The sequence below is a fragment of the Condylostylus longicornis genome, unplaced genomic scaffold (genome assembly GCF_029603195.1).
Source record: "Condylostylus longicornis isolate FDR11 unplaced genomic scaffold, ASM2960319v2 ptg000015l, whole genome shotgun sequence".
Taxonomy (NCBI): Eukaryota; Metazoa; Arthropoda; class Insecta; order Diptera; family Dolichopodidae; genus Condylostylus; species Condylostylus longicornis.
The window spans coordinates 3558126-3581647 of NW_026577984.1; the positions used below are offsets into that span (position 1 = coordinate 3558126).

The 23522-nt window shown below is 25.3% G+C and overlaps 2 protein-coding genes across 2 annotated transcripts; one reads left to right on the plus strand and one right to left on the minus strand.

Annotated features, from left to right (window-relative positions):
- Position 1: 1 nt before the first annotated feature.
- Positions 2-16809, minus strand: LOC129605845 (lysosomal-trafficking regulator). The gene is made up of 22 exons (XM_055515820.1): positions 16701-16809; positions 14822-15012; positions 14691-14764; positions 14148-14346; positions 13986-14096; positions 13003-13507; positions 10291-11793; positions 8611-9336; positions 8363-8545; positions 8056-8300; positions 6857-7996; positions 4963-6801; positions 4729-4902; positions 4510-4660; positions 3837-4435; positions 3647-3780; positions 2853-3588; positions 2649-2790; positions 2216-2574; positions 1297-2156; positions 782-1228; positions 2-709 (listed from the first exon to the last, which is right to left on the minus strand). The coding sequence occupies exons 2-22, from the start codon at positions 14906-14908 to the stop codon at positions 583-585; spliced, it is 10341 nt and encodes a 3446-aa protein (XP_055371795.1). The 5' UTR covers positions 14909-15012; positions 16701-16809; the 3' UTR covers positions 2-582.
- Positions 16810-18570: 1761 nt separating this feature from the next.
- Positions 18571-21252, plus strand: LOC129605846 (DNA repair protein XRCC4). The gene is made up of 3 exons (XM_055515822.1): positions 18571-19564; positions 19652-19815; positions 21145-21252. The coding sequence occupies exons 1-3, from the start codon at positions 18782-18784 to the stop codon at positions 21176-21178; spliced, it is 981 nt and encodes a 326-aa protein (XP_055371797.1). The 5' UTR covers positions 18571-18781; the 3' UTR covers positions 21179-21252.
- Positions 21253-23522: the final 2270 nt, after the last annotated feature.

The window sequence follows — 23522 nt, forward strand, 5'->3', positions numbered from 1 at the left end:
TGCCTTCTAAATTTTGTTTTTTGTTGTAGAATCTTTGACGAACGTCTCTTACGAAGAACCTCATTAACATTGTTTTATTTGAGTACAAATTTAAGAGTTCATGTTAAGAGATTATATTATTATTGAATGGTATACATTCTAGGCTCATGAATGTTAGGAAAACATTTGACTTAAAAAATAATTTTGGGGTTACATATCAAATGCAAGTTATTTAAAAAATTATTATTTTTATTCGAGCACAAAATTTTTATTTAATGTTTAAAAAAATCATTTTTATTGGCTTTATAAAACTGTTACTTTTAAAGAAATCAAAAATGTTAGAAAGTAGGTACAATTATAAATATGCTTACTAACTACCATATTCTAAGTACATATACATATTTAATTACACATGTATTATATAATAACCAATTGATCACATAATTCAAACTTAAATTTTAAATCTTAATATATAATAAATTTTAAAATGTTCAATAAATAATACATACAGAATGTCAATTTAAATAAATACCAAGTTCAAAACTCAACTTAGTGTTAGAATAAAAGCAAAATATAATTTTCAAATTTTGTTTTTGTTCTCAGCTACTTATTATTAAAGTTTATTTGAGGAAATTTCGGAGGACTACCACAAAGTCCCTTTGATTCCCATACTTGCAAGTAACCATCTTTTGTTAACACAATTAAATGTTGATTAGTTGAATATGTTACACTGAAAGTTTTTATATATTTAGGTTAAACATGAAGGTTAAAGAAAAATGTTGCAAAATTTTGCTAACGATACCTTATAATTTCAGATCTAGATGTATTGATTTGATTGACCAATGATAAATCCCAACTGGACCATAATCGAATTATATTGCCTTCAATGCCAGTAGCTATAACATTAATACCAATGCCTTCTTTAACATATGAATAACATACGCATATAATTTTTTCTTCGTGTACTATATGATTTACGTATTTGGCATTAACAGTATGTAAACGCAAAATAGATTTTCCATTCGGGTTTGTTGAAACATTTACAAATCCGTCGATACTTTCTTCAGTAGCTTCAAAGCAATCATTATCATTCTCCACTAAATTATCCATTTTTAAATTTATTTGATGCGAAGGTTTTTCAATTGAGTGAATAGTAACAATATCACCTAAAGTGGGGCTAATAGTTATTAATGAAATTGGCGAATGATGAATTTCAGCTGGCCGCTCGATTGTCCTTATGTAATTAAAGCTTTAATTAAAAAAAATATAAAATCATTTTATTGTTTGGTGTTTATGAAAACAGTTTTAAAAATTTACTTATTTAGATCCCAAATAACTGCTAAACCATCTCTTGCTGCAGATACTGAAATTTTAAATTCAGGAGACAATGAAATGCAATTCACTTCATCTGTGTGACGAATTAAAATAATTGGGCCAGTCCATGTTATCTGATCTGCAGATTCTAAATTATCATTGCCTATATTATCGCCGATATCCGTCAAATTTTTTTCATAATCTTCATATTTAAAATTGCTTTTCATTGAAAATTTTCTGAATGCCGAATTGTATGACAGTTTGTTACCACTGAGAACTGATTGACGATTTCTAAACGTTCTATTCATTTCACTGAAACTTGTACATTGATAAATACTTATTTTTCCGGATTTATGACCAAACCATAAGGTATTAGAATTAATATTGCTTCCACATGTTGTGATTTCATCAAATGAGCTATTGTATATTAAAGGTTTTGAAGAATGCGAAAATTCACTTAAAGATTGCATACGTATAAGGCGGTCGTCATGATTCCATGATATCAAATTGAAAACGTCATATACTGGACCTTGCATTACACAGCATTTATCAGGAAGCCCATAAACAACATTTGTATTTGGGAACGCGATTAAATTTGACACACCCCCTAATTCATATATATTATTCAACTCTGGCTTTGAACATTGCGGTGATCCTGTAAAAGCACCCCAACGTAATCCTTTAACTGCCATCTTGGGTTCAATTCTCTCTAAAGAATTACTGAAAGTATTCACGACTTTAGAAGCCGGGTGTGGTGTCTTTATTAATTGCTTAGGTATTTGACCATATGTCTTTATCATGGTTTCGACCGCATCACGTTCGATGGGGTCTATTATATTTGGTGTTAAAACTTCTGGATATGTCTAAAAATAATTTCAATTAGATTTAAGATAATTATTGTTGAGAAATATTTGGTTCTTACAGCTGGATGAAAAACGTTAATAGCATCAATAGCAGCTTGACCAGTTTGCTTATATCCAAAAATTAAATCAATCCAATTGTGTAAATTATTGCGCACTATTTCTGATTCCAAGGCTTGTCGGTGTATTAAAATAAATGTCCTCGGGTTGTTTGAGCACCAAATTGGTAATTGAACATTATTAACCAGTTCACCAGACTGTTTATTACCAAAATTAAATTTTTCAAAATTTTCAAACATTTCAGGTAAACAAAAAAATTCGGGTATTAATTCTTTGACATCCGTCGGACTATCTCTTGAAGCTAAATTCCATGTTGTATTAATTGAATGGAAAGTGCGGTCAGCTAAATCAAAGTTATTATCTAAAGTGTAATAGAAAAATCATCAAGAAAAAATATGAGCATTTTTAATTAGGAAAAATATGTAAGTATTTTACCTTGGTAACGTAAAAAGTAATTGGTAAAGGGGGGAACCCGGACCAAAAAGTGCAGTACTGTTCCAGAATTTGAATAAAGTGAACTATAGTGATAAGGCTTTAATTGAATCGTTCCAATATTTGTTATTGTATTATTGATATACTAGCATGAAAAATTTGCATTGATATTATGTTTTCAGAATTCAATAAGGCATATATACTTACATTGAAATTTCGAATATAATGCTCCTCGTTAGCCTCATACTGTATAGCAATTGGTTTTTCAAATTTTCTAAAGTTCTTTTTATCAGTTAGATCTAATATTTCGCCAGAATAATTTGATAAAATCCACGGGAAAATTGGATATTGCATTAGATCGTTGTAGGTGCGTCCAGAAAAATCGTTTAATGTCATTAAATATTCCCAATTGGTAAGTAAGCCCTCTCTCCACTGTTGGGTTAACGCAGATATTTTACTTTGATCTGGGTTTTGAACGATTTTGTCGGCAAAAATATCTTTTATTATTTTCCAATCATCCTTGTTTTTTATAGTAAAAAACAGCGATCGATTTGTTTCCAAATAAAATTCCAGACCGCATTCTTCATGTCGATATCTTCGCGTCCATATTTCACAAATTTTATTTATTTCGAAATTAACATAAAACAATTTACAATGATATGTAGCCAAAAAATAAATTTTTGTATCAGTTATTACAATTTCACCATCTATTTCACCGTCTACAGGCAGATATTTGCTTTGAAAATTGTACAACACTTGTGAGTTCAATGAAATATTTAATTGTTGATCACCAGCTGTTATTAAATAATCTAATGGATGCATCTTTGACGTAACTGGTTGATAATATTCATCCATTATAAAACGACGATCTAAATCTAATTCACAACGACGCAAACGCATTCTTATACGTGCTGGCCCTTCAGTATCATCCAATTCCCATGACCTATAACAAAATTATTGTTTAAAATTATAATTATTTTGAAATAATGATTTATTTTTACTTTGAATAGTGACTTTCATTAAACCAAGGAGCGCCTTCATGTGTCATTCTTTGTACTATTGCTATCCATTCTTGAAAAGAATATCTTTCATCGCGCTCTTTCATTTGACCCATTAGAGATTTTCTTTCAGAATTCTTAAAAAAAAAATCAGAATCAATACTAGTCAGTTCATTTCAAATCTATTACTCACCTGCAGTTCGGCAACAATCCTAGTTATGATCATAGAAGAGTCAATACAATTTTGTATTATTGACTCGTATTTATAAACAACTTTTTCAATTGACGGCTTTTGTTTCATTACTAAATTTTCTCGATTTATTTCAATTTTATCTAGTTCAGTTTCTACATCGCAAAAATCATTTTTTGAGACTCCTAAACGAGAACATAGCTTTTCTAAATTTTCAAATTGATACACAATTTTTTGATGGTCGGCTTCATTGCGTTTTTCTTCATGTAAAAGCAACCAAAGCAGACTATTGAGCATATTTGTATCGCATAAAATTGAAGAATACGTTTCACGCGAATAAAATTTCCATAAATTGTTGACTAGAAATAGACGTAAATAAATAGGACGTGATGGTAACAATCCCCAAGAAATAAAATTGCTATATCTTGTATACCCAGCGTTACAAAAATTTACTAATTGTTTAAAAAGTTTTATTTCAGCATCAGTACATTTAAGCGAAGAATCTGACGCGGTAAAAAACTGTGAAGATCTATCAACCAATAAATCAAAACGTGTTCGAGTTTCTGTTATTGACAATGTTGAGTCAGCTATAGTTAGATTACCTGAAAGTAATTATTTCGCAAAATTAGAAAAATAATTTATTGTTACATAAAATATTACTTGTTCTTCAACTTACGTTTGCTTTTGTTTTTTGGACTATTGTTAAAGACAAAAATACTAAATAAATTAAACAAAATGTTTGCTTGAACATTGCGAAATCCTCGAACTACATTAATTATATCATTTTCCTGATAAAATGACAGTAGATTCATTATTTCCCATAGTATCTAATTAAAAGAATTTATTTAAATATTTTTCTTATTTTATGCGCATTTATTTAAAGATTGTAACTTACTTGTATATGACTCGAAGATTTTATTGATTTGACAGCTATCGAAATTAAGAGAGATACAATACTATCTTCGAGTTTCAAATTCGTTTGTTTTAAAGTTAAAAATATTTTGTGCAAACTTTTTACGCAAACTTGAAGTAAGCCATTTTCAATAAGGAGAGATTCGTTTATTGTATCCTACAAAACAAATATTTAATTTAAAAATTTTTAAAATACATATGTATATTGTTAAATTACTTTTTCGAAAATGTTTTTTAATATAAAGAAACATTTTGCAACATCATCACATGTTCCTATCGATTGCATTAATACAGCTAAATATGACCGGATTGCAAATTTGGAGTAAATTTTTATATCCTCATGCATGCAAAATTCCTCTAAGCTATAAAATGTTCCAGTTAACCATTGTAGTGATGCTTCACATAAGCTCTTATCACCTTTGTGTATAGCTAATTGATTTGCGCAGTGAGTCCAATAAAACTTTTTGTTCATAACTTGCAATTCGCTAATTGGCATTCTTTCGCATAAAGCTGTTAGTAATCGAATAACGGCACACCTCACCATAGTACTTTGATGATTAGCTAAAACCAATAATATTTCGATTTTCACATAATGCGTTAAAACTTCTTCTATAGAACTATCAGGTAATATTAATATAAAATCTCTTAAAAGCAAATGAAGTAGCTCCTGTAATTTGATGATGCCGTCTTGATTATAAAACTCGTTTCTTTTGTGGTGTCGAAATTTCTTCTTTCTACTTGGTGATGATTCAGAAGATTGACTTTCACTTGTTGAGATTTCATCTGATTGTATAACATCATAATCTTTGGAGGCCATAATATCTAATTGTATTGACAAGTAAGATTTTTTTCTAATGCGTTTTTTTCCAGGTTTCTTGTTACTCATAGTAGCTTCAGAAGTTTTGTCACTATCACTGTTGTTTAATAATACTTTATTTGTTGATGTACTTGTCTTAAATGTTTTCCGAGTTTTAAAAACTCTATTAGGAGTGTTTGTATGACGTGACTTTGGCGAATTTTTCAGTAAAGTATTTATGTTATGCAAATTTTGTCGGAATTTTTCATCTTTTCCTTTTGTCTTGAAATATTCAAGAGTTGATTTGCTTAATCGAGAGCAATCTGCAATAACTTCTAAAGTATCAAAATTATTCAAAATATTTACTAAGTTTGTTGTTTGTCTCTCAACGTTTAATCGGCTGAAAGTTATACGAGACCTTTCCCTATCGGAGGTTTGATGATCATGAGATTCTGATGATTTGTTACCATATGGTGATATTTGTCTTTGAGATGATGTAGAAGTTAAAGGCGACGATTTCTTACGTTCTCGCATCAAAGCTCTTAACTGGCGTGATGGTAATGGCAAACTTATTTTTTTATGCTTTATTGGAGGATCTGGACTAACCAAAAAATAAAACTTTGAGCGGTCATGGGTAATGAAACAATCCGAAGGTTTCTGAAGCAATAAAAGAAGCTTTGTTATTTCATCTAAAAGAGACGGTAACGGTGGAGAACCAGCAAATATCCGTAATAAATTGGTAATTGATTCGGCTGCATCTGTTGAAATAAAAATTGGATTTGTTGCTTCGATAATATATATTTTAACTAAATTTAGTAGTTCTTTTATAAGTCCCGCGCTATTCAATTGCTGCATGTTGAATTGTTGATGTGGATGTTTTTCACGTAATAAACATTGTATCGTTTTCAAAAGAGTATCAAGAACTTTTGATTCTTTCGCACCAGACCGATACCAATCACAATATTTTTGAAGAACACTAACCATTATATGAGGATATATTATCGTTGCTGTAGTTGTTTCATTAATTTGTATAACATCATTTCGTTTTGTAATCACTACCTCAGTACAAGAATTATTTATAAAACTCCTTAGTAAATTTATATCCTTTAAGCATTTATCGGTTTTTATAACGTAACTTATTAAAGAAAGATAATCTTTTTTAACAAACTCAGTATACAATTTAGAATCGTGCAATGAAACTTTTAAAACTAAATCTAATGCCATAGCTTGAATATCAGAATCTAATGATAATTCAACAACCTAAAATAAATAAATTTTATGTAAATAATTTTTCTTTTAATGAACGACAACTTACCCTTGCAAAAAGAAATAATAAAGTTGCTAATCCTCCTGAGAGTAAAGTAGCTGTTTGAATGGATTTTATTCGATGAACTGAAAACTGTGCTCCAAAATATATCGCACCCAAATTGCAACTAACAACATAATTCGTGGAATCTGTTTTCTCTGGTTTCACAAATTCATGAAATTGTTTTGGCTCGTAAACCGAATATAGTGCCACCAAATTACTTTTTAAGGTTTTGATTGATTCTTTAAAATTTTCATAGTTAAACTTATATGTTTTATTAAAGTTTAAAAGACCATAATTCGGTATAGTATTTCCAATTTGGCATCTTGTTAAGTTTAAAGCATCAGGTCCCAAAGCAGTTAAATTAGAAATTAAAGTTTTACTACCAAACGCTTTGTCAAATATCAAAATATTGGATAAACTGTATTCTAAAGACATTTCGTCTAATTTAAACTCATTCTCATTACGATTGAACTGTGCATCACTTCTAAAATTAAAAATACTTTGGCCGATACAAATTATATGAAGTGTATCATTTTTAAGAGCATTTTGCAAATTAATACAAGGAAGACTTATTAAATACTGCTCGGAACCATCAATAATAACTGTTATGTTGAAAAGATTTGATTTGATGTCTACCGAGAAGCATAGATGTGTCCATTTTTGTGCAGCTAATTTAAAATATTTTAATTCTATTGAAGTACTTTCAAACGGGTCATCCGGGTCAGATTGAGAATTGAAAATAGAAAATTGATTGAAACTGTTTAAAATTGCCATTTTAGTGCTTTTGAAAGCATTAACTATGCCTGATTTCTCATTTTGCAATAAATTTTGATTTTGTAATATTTTCGGAGGGTAATTTTCTTTGTTGTTAGGTGACGAACATGATGGTTTTGCTGAACTTAATTCGCTCAAAGCTTGAGCTGATTGCGGCTCTTTAACTGCAGTCTCTACCACATTTTTCTTCAGTCTCTTTCTTCTTAAAATAAAATCGTTTTTGAATTGCTTGGTTTCAACAACTTCTTCTGAATTTGAATCTGCATTTAATTCAACATTTGGTTTGCTTGTTTCAAACAATAAATTGTAATTTGAATTAATATAAATACTAAGCATGATTTGATTTGTTCCAAATGATACAACATGCGTTAACTAAAATTAAATAATTATTTTTAAGAATTTGAAATAAATTCAATATTTTTTGAATTAACTTGATTTTTATTCCAATTTTCATCGATATTTTGTAAAGAAGTCTGTAAAATATTTTGATTTTTTTTTATTTGTATCCATGTCGACAGGGTAAAACCATCAGATGCCCATATTTTTGTATTAGATATAGGTAAAATGCAAGCTGCGTTGGTGAAAGGCGTTTTTAAATTGTGATACTCATGATAATTACGAATTTTTTGAACTTGTTCAAATATAAGAGGATTGCATGTTGAACTAATGGAACCATCTGGAAAGAATCATAATCAAATATTTTAATAGTAACATTATTAGCACGAACTCAAAACATACCACTTTTAATAGGAAACAACAATTCAGCTTTAGGTTGAATAGTAATATTTGAGCAAACATATGACATATATCTCATTAAAATGTCAACGGGTGGATTTTCATATGAAAATAACCCCAGATACGCTGAAAGTACTTCCGGCGTATTAAAATCTGTTATCAAATCTAATAAGGATTGCTGAAAATCTTGGAAAATAATCCATATTAATAAACAAATTTAAAATATTAAGAATATCTTAAAACAAAAATACCTTTTAGTCTTATATCGCTGCAAATAAAAATAGGAGTGAAACCTTTTATTAAAAATAATGGTCCTCCTAATGATTCTTTAATTGCAAATAGTCTATTAGTTAGTTGGTTTAAAATATTAGCCCAAAAATTTGGATTTTTGATACATCGCACAGATAATTCAATGAGAATTTCAACAACAATTTTACAAATGCCTTCATGTATATAAAATGTCCGAAATCGAGACATAGGTACAAATGAGCTCCACAATTTTTCATTAGTTTCTTCTGTTTCGGACATTTCTTGGATTTCAGCATCTGCTTCATAGCCCTCATCTGCTGTTAAATAATAATCTTCTGTATCATTTTCACTTAATTCTATTTCACTTTCCAAATTGCTACAGCTGGCTTTCGAAGAATGGAAATCAATATCTTCGCTAACAAATGAAATCCGTCCACTTAAAAATGTTCCATCACCATCATCTTCATCTGGATTTGGTGATTGCAGTTTATTAATATCTTTATAATATTGTTGTTGATTATTTATTTGAATTTGCACCGAACGTTGACTTTCATTTGTTAATGATGAATTGCTTACTAATATAGATCTATTTGCTATTTCAGCGACTTTTAATAAAGATTGTAAAGCTTGAATTGTAGCATTTGCATTTTCAATATGTGCCCAATGTCGTTGTGATTGATATAATATTAATGATTTTAACTGATTAAGATATTGTTCCATTTTTTCTTCTAAAATTAAAATTAAAAAAATAAAGGAATAAATTGATCAGTGCAAAATTTTATTATAGACAAAAATATTATATAATTTTGTATTAACTTTTTCGTATAAAACTTCTTTTCATAGTGGCACGATATTTTTTGTTTTCTTTTTGTTACGTTCTATTAAACAACAAATATGGAAATGAACCGATTCAGTGCAATTTATGAATTAAACTAATGCAAAATAAACAGTATGTAAAAATTTTTAAGGCTTCTTTCAATAAGTTATGAATTGCAAACCTTTAAAAAGTTTAAAAACCGCCATATAATATTCAAATGTGGTTGTATTGATGAGTGATATATAAATTTGTAGAAAACAAAATATTAATCTTTATAATATTATTTTTCTAGTATCTACATTTATAAAAGTTTATGTTTGATTGCAAGGTTGTACATTTTTGTTATTTTCTTATGTGTTAAAATAAATAAAAAATTGTCTGTGTCTGATGTTCGTTAGCATATTTTTTCATTTCTTAAAATTCTCTTAAATCATAATTTGAACGATTTCTAAAAATTTCTGTTTAGAGTATATTTAAAAGTTCATTCCATTTAATATAAAATATGTGTTGAATAGAAGTATTTTCGATCAACATTGTGCCTTTAAATATATTCACACATTTTAAAGTCAAATAAATCAGCTTTTATTTTATCCATAAAATAGAGAACAGAAAAACAAAATATGTTTTTAAAGAATTCTCAATTTTCAAAATTCCAAAAAATTGATTTAAATGTTCAGTAATTTTAAAATAAAGTTAAAGACATAGATTACTTTCAAAAAATAACTTTGAGTTTCTTTCAAATTAAGAAGCAATTATAATCTTAAATCTAAACAGATTGAAATAAAAATATGTTAATAGAGGTTAAAAGAATAATTGATGTAATTTTAATATACTGATGGTTCGAAATATTTTCTTTTTGTCTTACCATTCAGTTCGAAATTATCCAATGTAAAAATATTGAATGTAAATTCAAAAATTTTTAATAAAAATAGTTTTCCATCTCCTGGTTGACATAAAAATAATAAATTTTCATCAAAACTTTCATTATTGTAATTATTTACACTTGTATTAAATTTTTTATTAGCGTTATCACAACCATTTTTTCGATTTTCGTTGAGATTTTCATTGAATTCATAATTAAAAAACAATTCAAATTTTGGTAATTGATTTTTTAAACTCTTCAATGCAAACTCAAATATTTCAAACAAATTTAAATGATATTCAGTATGTTGCAATTGGTTTTTTTCTTCATTTGTATTTTCATAAAATTTTCTATCTAGTTTTTGATTATTTATATTAAAAATATATTTATTATTTGATGATTTTAAATTATTCAAAAAGTTGTTACCTTCCTGGTAACAAGTTACTTTTTTAGTGCAAGTTAGTTTTTCAAATTGAAATTGGCTCGAAAAACCATTATTGGAGAAACAGTTTGCTTCGTAATTTAAAAATATTGTTGATGGTTTAAAATATTCTGGGCTAAAAAGTTCAAAACAAATCTCTTCATTGGAATATTTTTGTATTTCATCTGTAGTATTTATGTATTCAGCTGATAACAGTGTATTATCTTGAAATAATTCAAGATTACTACTGTTCATAAAAGTTTTTTCATTATCAAGTGATTCCTCATCATCATCTTTTGAAAGTGCAATGTTTATTAATTTAAAGTTATCTATGTAAATATTTTCTCTTTTTGATATTTTTAGAATTTCTTCAAGAAGAAGAATGCTTGATATGTTTTGTAATAGTTCTGCTGTCTCACTTTTATCACAATTTTCTTCAATATTTTCTTTATCGTTTTTATAATAATATAAATATAAACTTAAAGAATTATATACAAGATTGAAAAGTTTATTTTCGTTTAATGATTTCTCATTTGAAATATCTAATTTAGATTTAGATTTTTCCCTCTCATTTTTGGGATTATCTGATTCCTTTCTAATGTTGCCAAAAATATTTTGAAATTGTTTGCGGAATAAATTACTTATTTTATACAATTCGAATGTCGAATTCCAATATACTGTAGCCATGTAAAATATTTGTGATAAATTCAATTTTTTTTCATCATACATTATTTTCAAATAACTTTCACTGTTTATTATTTTATTATCTTTGTCATAATTATATAATATATCAATACCATTGAAGTATTTTTGAAATTTCATTAATATTAATGTTATTAAATTTGAGCAATTTTCTACAGCATTCATTTGCATTTCAAATAATCTTTGATTTAAATTATATTTTTCATCAGGAGTTTCACCCAAAAATGACGAATTATCAATACCAATACGTATTATATCACATACAACTTTTGATAATTCTGGTATATATAACAGATCGTTTAAGTGATCTAAATTTTCATTAATAAAAAAACCCTTTATTAAGCGTATATCATTTAAATATAAAGCAAATACATTTAAGCATTCTAAAATAATATTTAATGTAAGACTGGATAATGAGTAAATATCTTCAAATTTTAATTTATCATAATTTATAGTACTTTGTTGTATATAACTTTCAGTATTATTGCAATTTTTATGTGAATTTTCAATATATAGTTGCTTTTGTAAACGAAATATTGGTAAAATAATATCAACTAGTATCCTTGATGATATATCAAATGTAAATAAATTTGATACTTTTAATAAATGTTGTAAATATATTAATAAATCGGAAACATTTTTTATATTCAAATATTTTTTCTTATATGTTTTATAAATATCGTAATGTAATTCATATGATTTTGATTTCATATCACATAAGCTGCAAATTGATTTTGTTGTTAAAATTGTTTTTAAATAACGGCTAGCAATAAATGTATATATTTGTTTTTGAATATTCAAATCATATGTATTAAAACAAAATATTTCTAATGTTTCAATATTATATAAACAACAGCATATTGCATTTCTTTGAAAATTTTTTATAATTATATCTTGTATATTAACATCTAAATTTATAAAAATTTTTAATAATATTTTTTCTATTATGCACGGCATCTGATTAAATTTACAGTGTATTTGTTTATTAATTATTAATTTTTGCTGTTGTTTAAATGTTTTTAATTTTTTTTTTGTAAATTTTTTACTATCATTACGATAAGTGAAAATTTTTATATTATTACTTATATGCATTAAGATTTCAATAATTTTTTTAAAAAATAACTGCTTATTATTATTTATTCTATCTAATTCAATTAGTAAATTGTTTAATATATCTAAAGCTTTTGAAATTTTTGCTTCATCAATCCATTTAAAAATATTTAAAATTTTCTCTAATTTATAATTTGATATTAACATAAAATTATTCAATAATGCAAATAACAAGTATAAAATTTCATAGATTGTTTGATAATTCTCTGATAATATCGTTTTTTGTTCCTTATTTAATTGATCATTTCGCTGGTTTAAATTCACACAAGAACGTAACAATTCCTTATTATTTAAACAAATTTGTTCTAAGCATAAAATCAAATTAATAAAAAGTTCTTTAAAATTAATTAAGGAATAGTTGGAGCGTTTTATAAAAATATTATTAAGACAACACTGAATTAGAAACAAAAATTTTAATTTTATACGATAAAAGTTTTTTCGTTTTGAAAATAACATAACAGAATCTTTATTTGTAATATTCTCCATTGCAAATTTTAATGAATCAATAGTTATTGAGTTTTCTTCTAAATTATTTCCATTCTCATCGTTAACTAATTTTTGCAATAAATTTAGTAATAATAATGCGATATCATCACTTTTTCTTATAACGGAAAGAAAGTTTTCAAATTCTATCTGATTATATTCGATCTTCTCAATATCATCATTTATTTCTCCGAAAGCAGTTGAAGCTGCAGCTGCTTTAATTGGTGTAAAAATATCATCTTCGAATTTAATATCCTTTAATAATTTTTTATTGATATTACAGTTTGTCGTTAAATCAGTCATATTTTTTGGCATAACCTTTTTAAAATTTGGTAAGCGTAACAAAATTAAATCGTTTATAAAATTATCTAATGTTGGGATCGATATCTCATATTGCAAGCTAGTGTTGTGGATATTTGGATTTTCCACTGGATCATTTTCCCAAGCAGAATTTGGAAATAAATTAATTAAAAGTGTTGCTAATATTTTCCGTGATGTCAAGAACTGAAATTTTGAATATTAATATATTAATTGTGCAAACGAACATAAGAGAATAAATATATGAAGAGAAATAAATATATTACAAAATTAAAAAATATGTTAATAAAGAGAAATAAATATATTACAAAATTATAAAATTATGATATATGATACAGAATAAACAAATTAAAGTTTACAAACATTGTTTTATGTTTGCAAAACCAACTTTTACGATTTCTATAAATCAGTAAGTAAGAAAGTTCGAAAAATCGTTGATAAAAATTAAAAATAAAAATATTTCCACAACTTTGGTTTTATACATATACGAGTATGTGTTAAGTACAATCTGATTGTAATAAAATTAAGTAAATGAATTCAATGAACTTTTCTAGTTTAAACTGAAAATGGGGTAGAGTATTAAAAAAACAGACGAAAATTTATAGTTTTTATTTTTATATGAATGTGCGAGTATAAATGTATATATAAAAAATGGGTGACTTACCTTAATATCACAATTTTGTAAATATTCTAAAATTGGACCACCTAAACCATCAGTTAGAAATTTTCTCAATGATAAAATAGCAGTTATATCATTAGGATTATTAAACATTGCCTGTGAAATAAAAACTTAATAAATCAAATTTATATTTTAATTTTTTATTACCTGTGATGCGTTACTATTTTCATATGAAAATTCATCAGTTCTTTGTGAACTCTTTATATTTATTGAAGAATCTTGGACAATTGACTCATCGTTTTGATTGTTTTCTTTCCCGTGATCATCGCACATAGAATCGCATATAATTTTATAAACCAATTGAAGCATATATGTAGTTAATTGAAAAGCCACAGAATTAAGAAAACTGTTAAAATAAGTTGAAATATTTTATATTAGAAAGAAAGTGCGAAATTATGTAATTATTTACATACAATAATTAATATTAATAATTTTATCTGAAATTAGATTTTAATATTTTTTGATTCTAACAACGAAGACACCCTATACCATAATATTTAATCGTTAGTATATTTTGACCTATTATCAACCATTATCAGAAAAATATAAATTAACTAAAAATAAAATAGGCAATAAATAGAAAAATTTAAATAAGTAGTGTTTTTTTCTTTTAATGTTAAGTATGTACATTTTAAATATTAAGTAATAATTAAAATGAATAATATATTCATACAATAATGATTAACTTACGTAGCTGTTCCAATTGATAAATTGTTTTGATTCAATTTCTTGAACTCAAAAAGGAACAAGAAAGCCCAAAATTCCTGTTAAACATTAATATTTATTCTCTATAAAAACAAAATTTTTATTTAACAAATTACTTTTTTTCGAACACTCTCATCTTTCAAGAAATTGTTCCATAAAATTTGAAGTTTTCTAATTAAAGCATCTTGACTTATATCATCCATTTTGAAGGAATTTCTAGTGTGTATCAACGTGCATTAATTTGAATACATTTTGTCCTTTATGGAGTTTAAATCAGTTTGTTAATTATGCTACCCACAAATTTAAACTAAAATAAAAAAAAATTATATGACAAATTAAGAAACTTTATTGTAAACTTAAAAAATAATTTCGAGATAGAGGGGATAAATTATTTATTTATTTCCTTTTTACATCAATCATATTTGCGATTAAATAACTAATCTATAACTATGTAATAAGATGTAAAAAGTGAAATTTTTATTTGAGATAGATTTGTATGCATATAAACTTATATGTGTCATACATGAAGAAATATGTATATACATATGTACATTTTTGAATATTACATTGGAATGTAATATTTATGTATATAAGTATATATTTTTGTATATATATATACATATATTACACTTTTAATAATAAATATAAACAATTTGATTTTTAAATAAGTATGTACATATTATATATTTTAATAATAATAATAGTAATAATAAGAGGAAAACAAATGAAGCAATAAAAACTGATAAGATAACTATTTTTTAATTCGTTCCATACTTGTTTTACTAATAAAGTCATGACATGATAAGATCAGTTTTTTAAATACATAAGGGAAAATTGAATAATTTAATTAAGAAATTTTTTATTTTGATTTACAGATGTTCATTCAATTTTTAAGCTATTATAATCGCATAATGCTGTGATTCTGTCATATTTCGTTTTTCAATTTCTAGATTTTAAAACTTTGTTTTTATTTTAAAATCTTCAATCTTTCGAGTTTCTCCCATAATTCTAATATGTACACGTCCATATGTATATACGTATGTTCATGTCTAAATGTCATCTCTAATCATTGAGAATTACCAAATCAATCGCTACTTTTTTAAAAGAAAATTAACATAATGCTAAAAAATATTTGGCGGAAACACAAAAAAACGATAATTTATTATCTATATTCACAAAAGAATACATACATACATATAAGTACATACGTATACATACCCCTATTTAATTATGTGTTACAAACATTTGATTCCCGTTATTTAGGCGCAAAATATTTTTGATAATTAAAGTTTGGTATAAGGTCCACTTAAAAAACATAATATGTGCGTTATAATAAATATATATATGTATGTACATGTATTTAGTGCTTTATATTTTTTTAGAGTATAGCTACATACTTATATGAATGTATGTATATCTAAAAATACGAAACTAATTATTAAAGCATTTTTCTTTATATCATGAAATTGCGTTAATGTGTTTGTATTAAATGTTAATATTCACTAAATTTGTTGTGAAATATACAATAAATTTAACATACAATTTATTAAAATTTAATACAATAAATTTAAATATACAAGTACAAATTAAACCATAAATTACAAGTCATTGTTCTAAAAATGTCGAATTTTAGATATATAGGTAAGTGCTGCTGTACCAAAAAACTATTAGATATTAGTAAAAAAAAAATTAAACCAAAAACCAATTATGGAAGTAAGTGCAGTGCATAGGTACATGTTGTTAAGTCCAAATGCACATACATAGGGACACTCATAAAGAGGTAGAATCGCAAAATATTGTGGATCTATTAAATAAAAAGAACTACAGCTATCCTATGTACCTACATGTATGTACATATCTAAACCTACACCTAGTTATTTATGTATGCAACTAGATGCCACTTTAGTTTTTTTAAAAATCAATTACCTACATACAATTTTTAAGTCAAAAATTTTAAAATTAAAATGTTGAAATACATTTTATTTAATTATTTACCTTATATATGTATATGTATGTATTTACACATTTATTTGGCTTCTCAAGATTAATTTTAATCATTTAAGAAAAATATTAGAAATTTAATAAATTCTCCAGTCTATTTTGCAGCACAATATTTTTTTTTGTTTAAAATATATTTAAAAAATATTATCTAAATATTGAAAAAAAAAAAAACAAGCGAGTTACTAAAAAAAAATTAATAACTGCGAAACTTGAATTAACTGCGCACAATTAAAATGAATACTATAAGAAACATTGATATTTGCAAAAATTTCGTATATATGATTTCATTTCAAAAGATATTCTGAATTTACATTTTTGTAAACTATTTTGTATATAGTAAAATTTATTTCTATATATTTTTATAAACCTTGTAATAAAATTCTTTCTTTAATCTCTTTTTAATAGTTAAAGTAAACAAAGCAAAAAAATTTACAAACTGCTGATTTTGACAAGTACCACTATTTGTATTAATTACATTGACAGTTGAACGAAGTGGTTCAAAAAAAAGAATTTCAAGCATAGGCAATAGACGAATTAACCATAGATTAGCAATAAAAAGATTTTGCATAATGCATAATAAAATATATTCCGCAGAAATTGAATGAAAAGAACTTCTTTTTTTTAAATTGTCTTACTTTTTTTCTCATAAAAATTTTTGAATTTTTGTGAGTAAAAAAATAAGCATTATATATTCTCGAATTGTTTTGTATAAATAAAATGAATGGTTTTGTTAGAACTTAAGGCCTATGCCAATGAGATTAAAGTTGCCAATGTATGTTGTAATTTACAATTTGTGAATAAAGTCCAAGGTAAAAACGGAAAACTGCCAAAAATATATTATATGTTTAGCGGTTTATTTTTCGTTTAATAGCAGCATATGAGGCAACTAGAATTAAATGGAATTTCATAGCCCAAATGATATACGAAATAGTGTTGATTGTTGCTTTTTAAATTAGATTTTACAAAATTTTACAAAATAATAATTGACTAAAGAGAAATTACAAGTTAATATTTATAAAGTAAAACAACGTGAAAAAAAATACATAGTACCTCTCAATTATTTCTATGCTTTTGTGTTAGATATTTTTCTATTCAGCTATTCTGATTCATTCACTGGTTGAACATATGCCCTTCCAAGTTATTGTAGTTCGGCTTTTAAGCCTGCTGAATTTTAACGAAAATTAAGTAGAAGCATTATTCGACAACCCGCCTTAATGTGGCTCTTACAGTCCCTAAAAAATTATATCTTGAAAAAAACATAATAAAGCCAAAAACTTCAGATAAGTCTCCTCCTTTACTCCAAGGATTGTCAAACTGAAATTAACATTAAATGCCAGATGTTGTTGCTTTTTTTATAAAGAACACTGTGCTAGAATAAATAGTGAACAAAAAGTTGTAAAATTTTCGTAAATTATAAATTAATTTTAGAAAGGTAAAAAAAAGTATGAAAAATATCTTATTGTTTTGAAATTTATGAAAAAAACTTGAAAAGAGAAAAGGAGAAAAAAATTAATATAAGAAAAAAACGTCCTTGTTATGACTTTGACAACGTTTGGAGCAATGAAAGAGATAACTAGAAAAATTTGGCTTAATTTTTTTTCCAAGATTCTCCTTTCTCCTTTAGTATTTCTGATTCGTTTGTTAATTATAGTCCCTCCTATGTAATTTAGGCGCTGTATAATATTAATATACCGCAGCGGCTATACGATTATTTTTATTGCGGTATATCTAGTACCGCATTATTATTTAGTATTTAGTACTAAAAAATTATATTTTCTTGAACTTGTATGTCAGCATGAAAACTGTCAAATGTTAATCAAATTTGAAATGTCAATAATGAATTTCGAAACAAATAAAGATTTTGTTATGGTTTTGTTTATTCTTGATTTTTAAACTTTTCATATTAAGCCAGATCATTAGAAACACTTATAAAGGTATCGTATTTCGTTGAAGATTCACAAGTCTAAAATTGTAAAAATTATAAAAATATTTAAGTGAAAATATATGTACACATGTTTAGATCTAACTAGAGTTTTAATTGTATATATATTGCGATTTGTGTAAATATATTTTCTATGGCTTGTTGTGAAATCAACGAAACTCATATTAGCAAACTTCCCGCTAATAATAATTACATTTATGTGTTATCTGATTGGTCTGGTAAAAATATCGGCGTTAAAGTATTGGAAACTCAAGGACTTAAAAAATGGTTTGGCACAATCACTGAAGAAACAATGCATGCGTCAGCTAAGGATCTTAGCATGAATTTGACTGATTTTAAAGATGAATGCAAGTTAGCATTAACAACTAATAAAGGAAGAGAAGGATTTAACTACATTTTAGAAGATGGAAAATTTAAATTACAGAAATGCAAGAGATTCAAGACAACTTATTTTGAAATTGAAGTTCTTGAAACTTTTGAGGAATTTAAAATGATGCTCCTGGACTATTCCTTAGATATAAATGAAAACTTGATTGCTCTTTTATCAAAAAAAGATGAGACGTTGAACACTTTTAAAACGGAAATGAATAATTTAATAGCTAAATATCAAAAATGTAAAGCGGAAAAAGATGATATGGAAATTACGTTATTCAGCAAATTTGCTTTGCTTTTAAACTCAAAGAAGAATAGAATAATAAAGTTAGAGAATATTTTAAAAACTGAGGGTATTTCTGTTAAATATAATTCCAAAAGAAAAATAAGTGATGAGTCAACAACAATAAAAAACGACGATGATGAATTTGATTTATTTGAAAACAATTCGGATAACGCAATTTTTGATGCTCAAACTCAAGTTATAACACCCGAAGAAACGCAAACGTTAAATATTTTAAATTTGCCGAAGAGACAAAAAATTGTAAGTTTTTTAGTTAAAATGTATATGAATATATGAATCTACATTTGTATACGTATTATAATAATGTATTAAAACATATTTATTTAGGTAGAATCCTTGGAGCAAAACACTTCTGATGAATTCAGTTGTAAAAAAGTTAAATCACTGGAAAAACATCCTTTTCAATCATGTAAAGACATTGCAACTACATCTTCAGGAATGTCACCTATTTTAAGAAGAGAAAATTCAAGTGAAGATTATTTTGCTAAAATGTAAATATGTACAAAGAGATAATATTTTAGTAATAAGTATTTAGAGTTGTATCATTTAGGTTTTACCCACAAATTGATTTATAATTTACTTTTTGATGTGATGGTTATATGATAGTATGAGAAACTTGTTACCTTATCGGACTGACATACTTTTTGTTTTGATAATTATTGCTCTTAATTACTGCCAGAATCTAATTAAAGCGTTTTTTTTAGGACTAGTAATTTTTATGACTACAAATTATTCAAGAAAAAGTGAATTGTAGCAAATTGCTAGTTTGTATTTTTATATATAAATTTTTAACAATATATTTCTATAACCCATTTTAAACCTTTAGTTTATATTAGACAAAATGGCATGCTATACTAAATTGATTAAAAATTAAAATTGGTATTCCATTGAATCATAAAATTAAAGTTTAATAACGGTACTTAAAAAAACGGTCGTTTCGCAAATTAAATACCTATTCTTTTCTTAAAAAAAATTCCTAATTCAAGAATTTAAACTTCAGAATGTAATTTATTTTACAAACAATTCTTAAAGGTTTAATTTGACTTTCAATTGATTAATTGTTTTAAAAGCTATGGGTTTTTAAATATAGTGAAGAACTTTATTTTTTCGTTCATACACGTTACACTTTTGCACGAATTTGTAGTTAGAACCTACGTGATACAATTTTTTATTATGTACATAAGATTTTAATTGTAGTAATTATTACTTATTCATACAAAAATGTTTTTCAATATTTTGAATAACAAAATGATAAAATCAATTGTTTATACTAATTGGATTTTACATGTAAATAGTACACGGTTTTTTTATAGATTAATATACGTGCTAATATTTATGTATATTTTTTTTACTTTAAAAAATAAAGAGTTTTATTTATGAAACGTTTTTTACTTCCTGTCTCTAAAGCTACATTGTAATTAAGTAAAATATTTCAAACAAGGTATTAAAAATTAATACAAAAGGTTAATTCGAATCGTCCTGCATATAAACTTGTTATAATTCATAAAATATTTTGAACTATATAGTAGAAAGTTTTAACTATATAGTCTAGGTACGATAAGGATATAGGTTGATGCTTTGATACGGATTACTTCTGAAATTGTTATGTGCTTTGAAAAAATTATTATTGCTAAAATTTTCATCAGATATACGTTTCTGCACGTAATGTATTTATAAAACCGTACCCTACCCTATTGGGACAAACTCAAACCAAAAATTTCGATCAACTTTCAGTAAAAGTGAAATGATATTTTTAATAATTCAATTCCATTCAATTACATATGTACTTATGATACTTACTATTTACTATTTCTTTGCAGTAAATTTGAATTTGAATCAGACATGAATTGTTAAAAAAGTGTTTTGGAAAATACAGTAATGTTCTTACATTTTAAACTACAATTGCAAATTAAGATCCTTAAAAATTTATCGCAAATACGCGGTTTTAATTTTAATGCTGCAAATAAAAACAAATAAAATGTTGGAAGAGTATAATGTTTGATATATATTTAGTATATATAAACATATATTTAATATATGTTTAATATAGGAAGAATTATAATGTTGGAAGACTAAGTTTTGTGTTTTAATTTTTTAATTTTTATTTATTTAATATATATTTTAAGTGGTATAGAGAATTGAAAAATTTGATTAATTGAATAAAAGCATATAACTCTGATATAAAGTTTGTACTTCAATAAGTGCAAAAAATTTCTTTAATACAAATAGCAATATTGAAATTTATTTCTGCTGCTAAAGTTAAATAAGTTCTTAATGAAAAATGAAAATACAAACTGCTTTTTCAAAAATTTTTAAATTAAATAATCTATATTTTTTGAATATTTAAGTACAATTCCATATTTACAAAATAAAGCTTAAAGCAAGCAACTTTCGGTCAAATTAAAACATTTTTTCTTGCTAATTCAAGAAAATGAGGTAAAATTACGTCTGGTTAATAAAACTTGTATATAAAAAATTAGAATAAATTTTTTTCTAAATTAAGATAAGGTAAACCTTCTGTATAAAGAAAATAAACAAAAAAACATAATAATTTAGCTATAAAAAAATATTTTATGAAGGCATTAAGATTTATTCGTGAAGGCATTTTCATTTAATATATATAATTTTTCTAATCCCATTTTTAACTTTTTAATTGATATTTCAAATTTTCAGTAAGAATGCCATGTTATGTAACTAATCTTTTTGATTTTATATTTATTTAATAAGTAAAGCTAAAATAACGTCTAATAATAGCTAAAATTTTTCTTCCCACTCTTACTGCGCATTGCTCTTAAAAAGAACACCAAAATATTCTTTTATTATTAATACAGCAATGCTATCAGCTAGAGAACCAGTGAAATCTCGAAATTTGCCACGTACTAGAACAAGGCTAAGAGTACCAGATTGAATAAAATATATAAAAATGTATAATAGTAAAAAATTTTTTATATGTACGCTTTGTACAAACTATTTTCTTTATAATAATTACTGAATAAATACTTATTAAAAATTTTCAATACAATAAAATATTTTTTGAAGAACAATGAAGTTATCACTTATAAATTCAATATTATTATATAGAAATCAATATTATTGTATAGAAATTAGATATGTATATGCACTTATGTATCTGTAAATTTGTTGAGTAATATTTCAAAAATTCGCTTACAAGCTCTATAAAAATATATTCATTCTGTATATAGTTATATACAAAAGGCAATTTTTGTAATTTCATAATAGAATTACTTGTTTTGAGTGGTGCTTTTTAAATTAAAAAACTTAATATCTACACACTAACGCCCCTCAGAAAAATTAGTTTATTGTGCGATCTTCTATGTATCACTATAAATTATATACACAATGATGGTAGGCAGCTTTATAAACATTCCGAAATTTTTTGAAAATGGGGTGGTTTTTCTGAGTTGTATAATATATGTATGTACGTATATAATATGTGTTATGTCAGTATTTATTATTTCAGGATTATTTAAGCAAAAAATATAATTATACTTACATGTTAATACTTATGAAAATACCAAAATATTTAATTGGTTTTGAATAATTAGATATCATATGGGTAATATACTTTACCTAATGCATAATTTTCTTGTTTAGCATGCAATTGAACATCCGCGAAAATACTACTTACTAGTAATACTTTTTTTTTAACTATAATTGTTTTTTAATTAAAATTTCAAAACTAGGAATAGTTAGGAACTGATTAATTAGCATTTATAATTGTTTAAAGTTGAAAAATTCTAACAAAATACAATACTATGGAATAATTGCAATATGTAGTTATAACTTTTATGATAAATTGTTAATTAATAGTTTAATTTCGAAAAATTTAAGATAAGGCAAATTTTTTTTATTTTAAATATTGTAATTTTTCTTTTTCTAAAATTAAAAGTTCCATAAAATTTCCAAAGGACACAAAAGATTTGTTAAAAAAAAAAGGAGAAAAAAAAATTCGAAAAAATGGCAGAATAAGGAAAAATGAATTTATAAAATAAGAACCAAACCACAAAAGTGCGCCATCAGAGATTTTCAAAAAAACAAATAGTCCCTAAGTGGAAATTTGAAGCAATTTGTGGATTTTTATTTCTCAAGTATACCCATCTTGGTTGAATAAAACTTTTTAGGTCGACAAATTATAAATGAAAAGGAAGAAAATAGGAATTAAGGTGCAATTAAAAGG

Bases quoted from the DNA above. Each gene is read 5' to 3' on its own strand.
- LOC129605845 (XM_055515820.1), bottom strand. From the start codon at position 14,908: ATGGATGATATAAGTCAAGATGCTTTAATTAGAAAACTTCAAATTTTA. The intron at 1,229-1,296 runs GTAAATTTTTAA...TTTTAATTAAAG, and splicing joins GTTATTTGGGATCTAAATAA to CTTTAATTACATAAGGACAA. The intron at 710-781 runs GTATCGTTAGCA...AAAAACTTTCAG, and splicing joins TCTAGATCTGAAATTATAAG to TGTAACATATTCAACTAATC.
- LOC129605846 (XM_055515822.1), top strand. From the start codon at position 18,782: ATGGCTTGTTGTGAAATCAACGAAACTCATATTAGCAAACTTCCCGCT. The intron at 19,565-19,651 runs GTAAGTTTTTTA...ATATTTATTTAG, and splicing joins TGCCGAAGAGACAAAAAATT to GTAGAATCCTTGGAGCAAAA. The intron at 19,816-21,144 runs GTAAATATGTAC...ATTTCTTTGCAG, and splicing joins GAAGATTATTTTGCTAAAAT to TAAATTTGAATTTGAATCAG.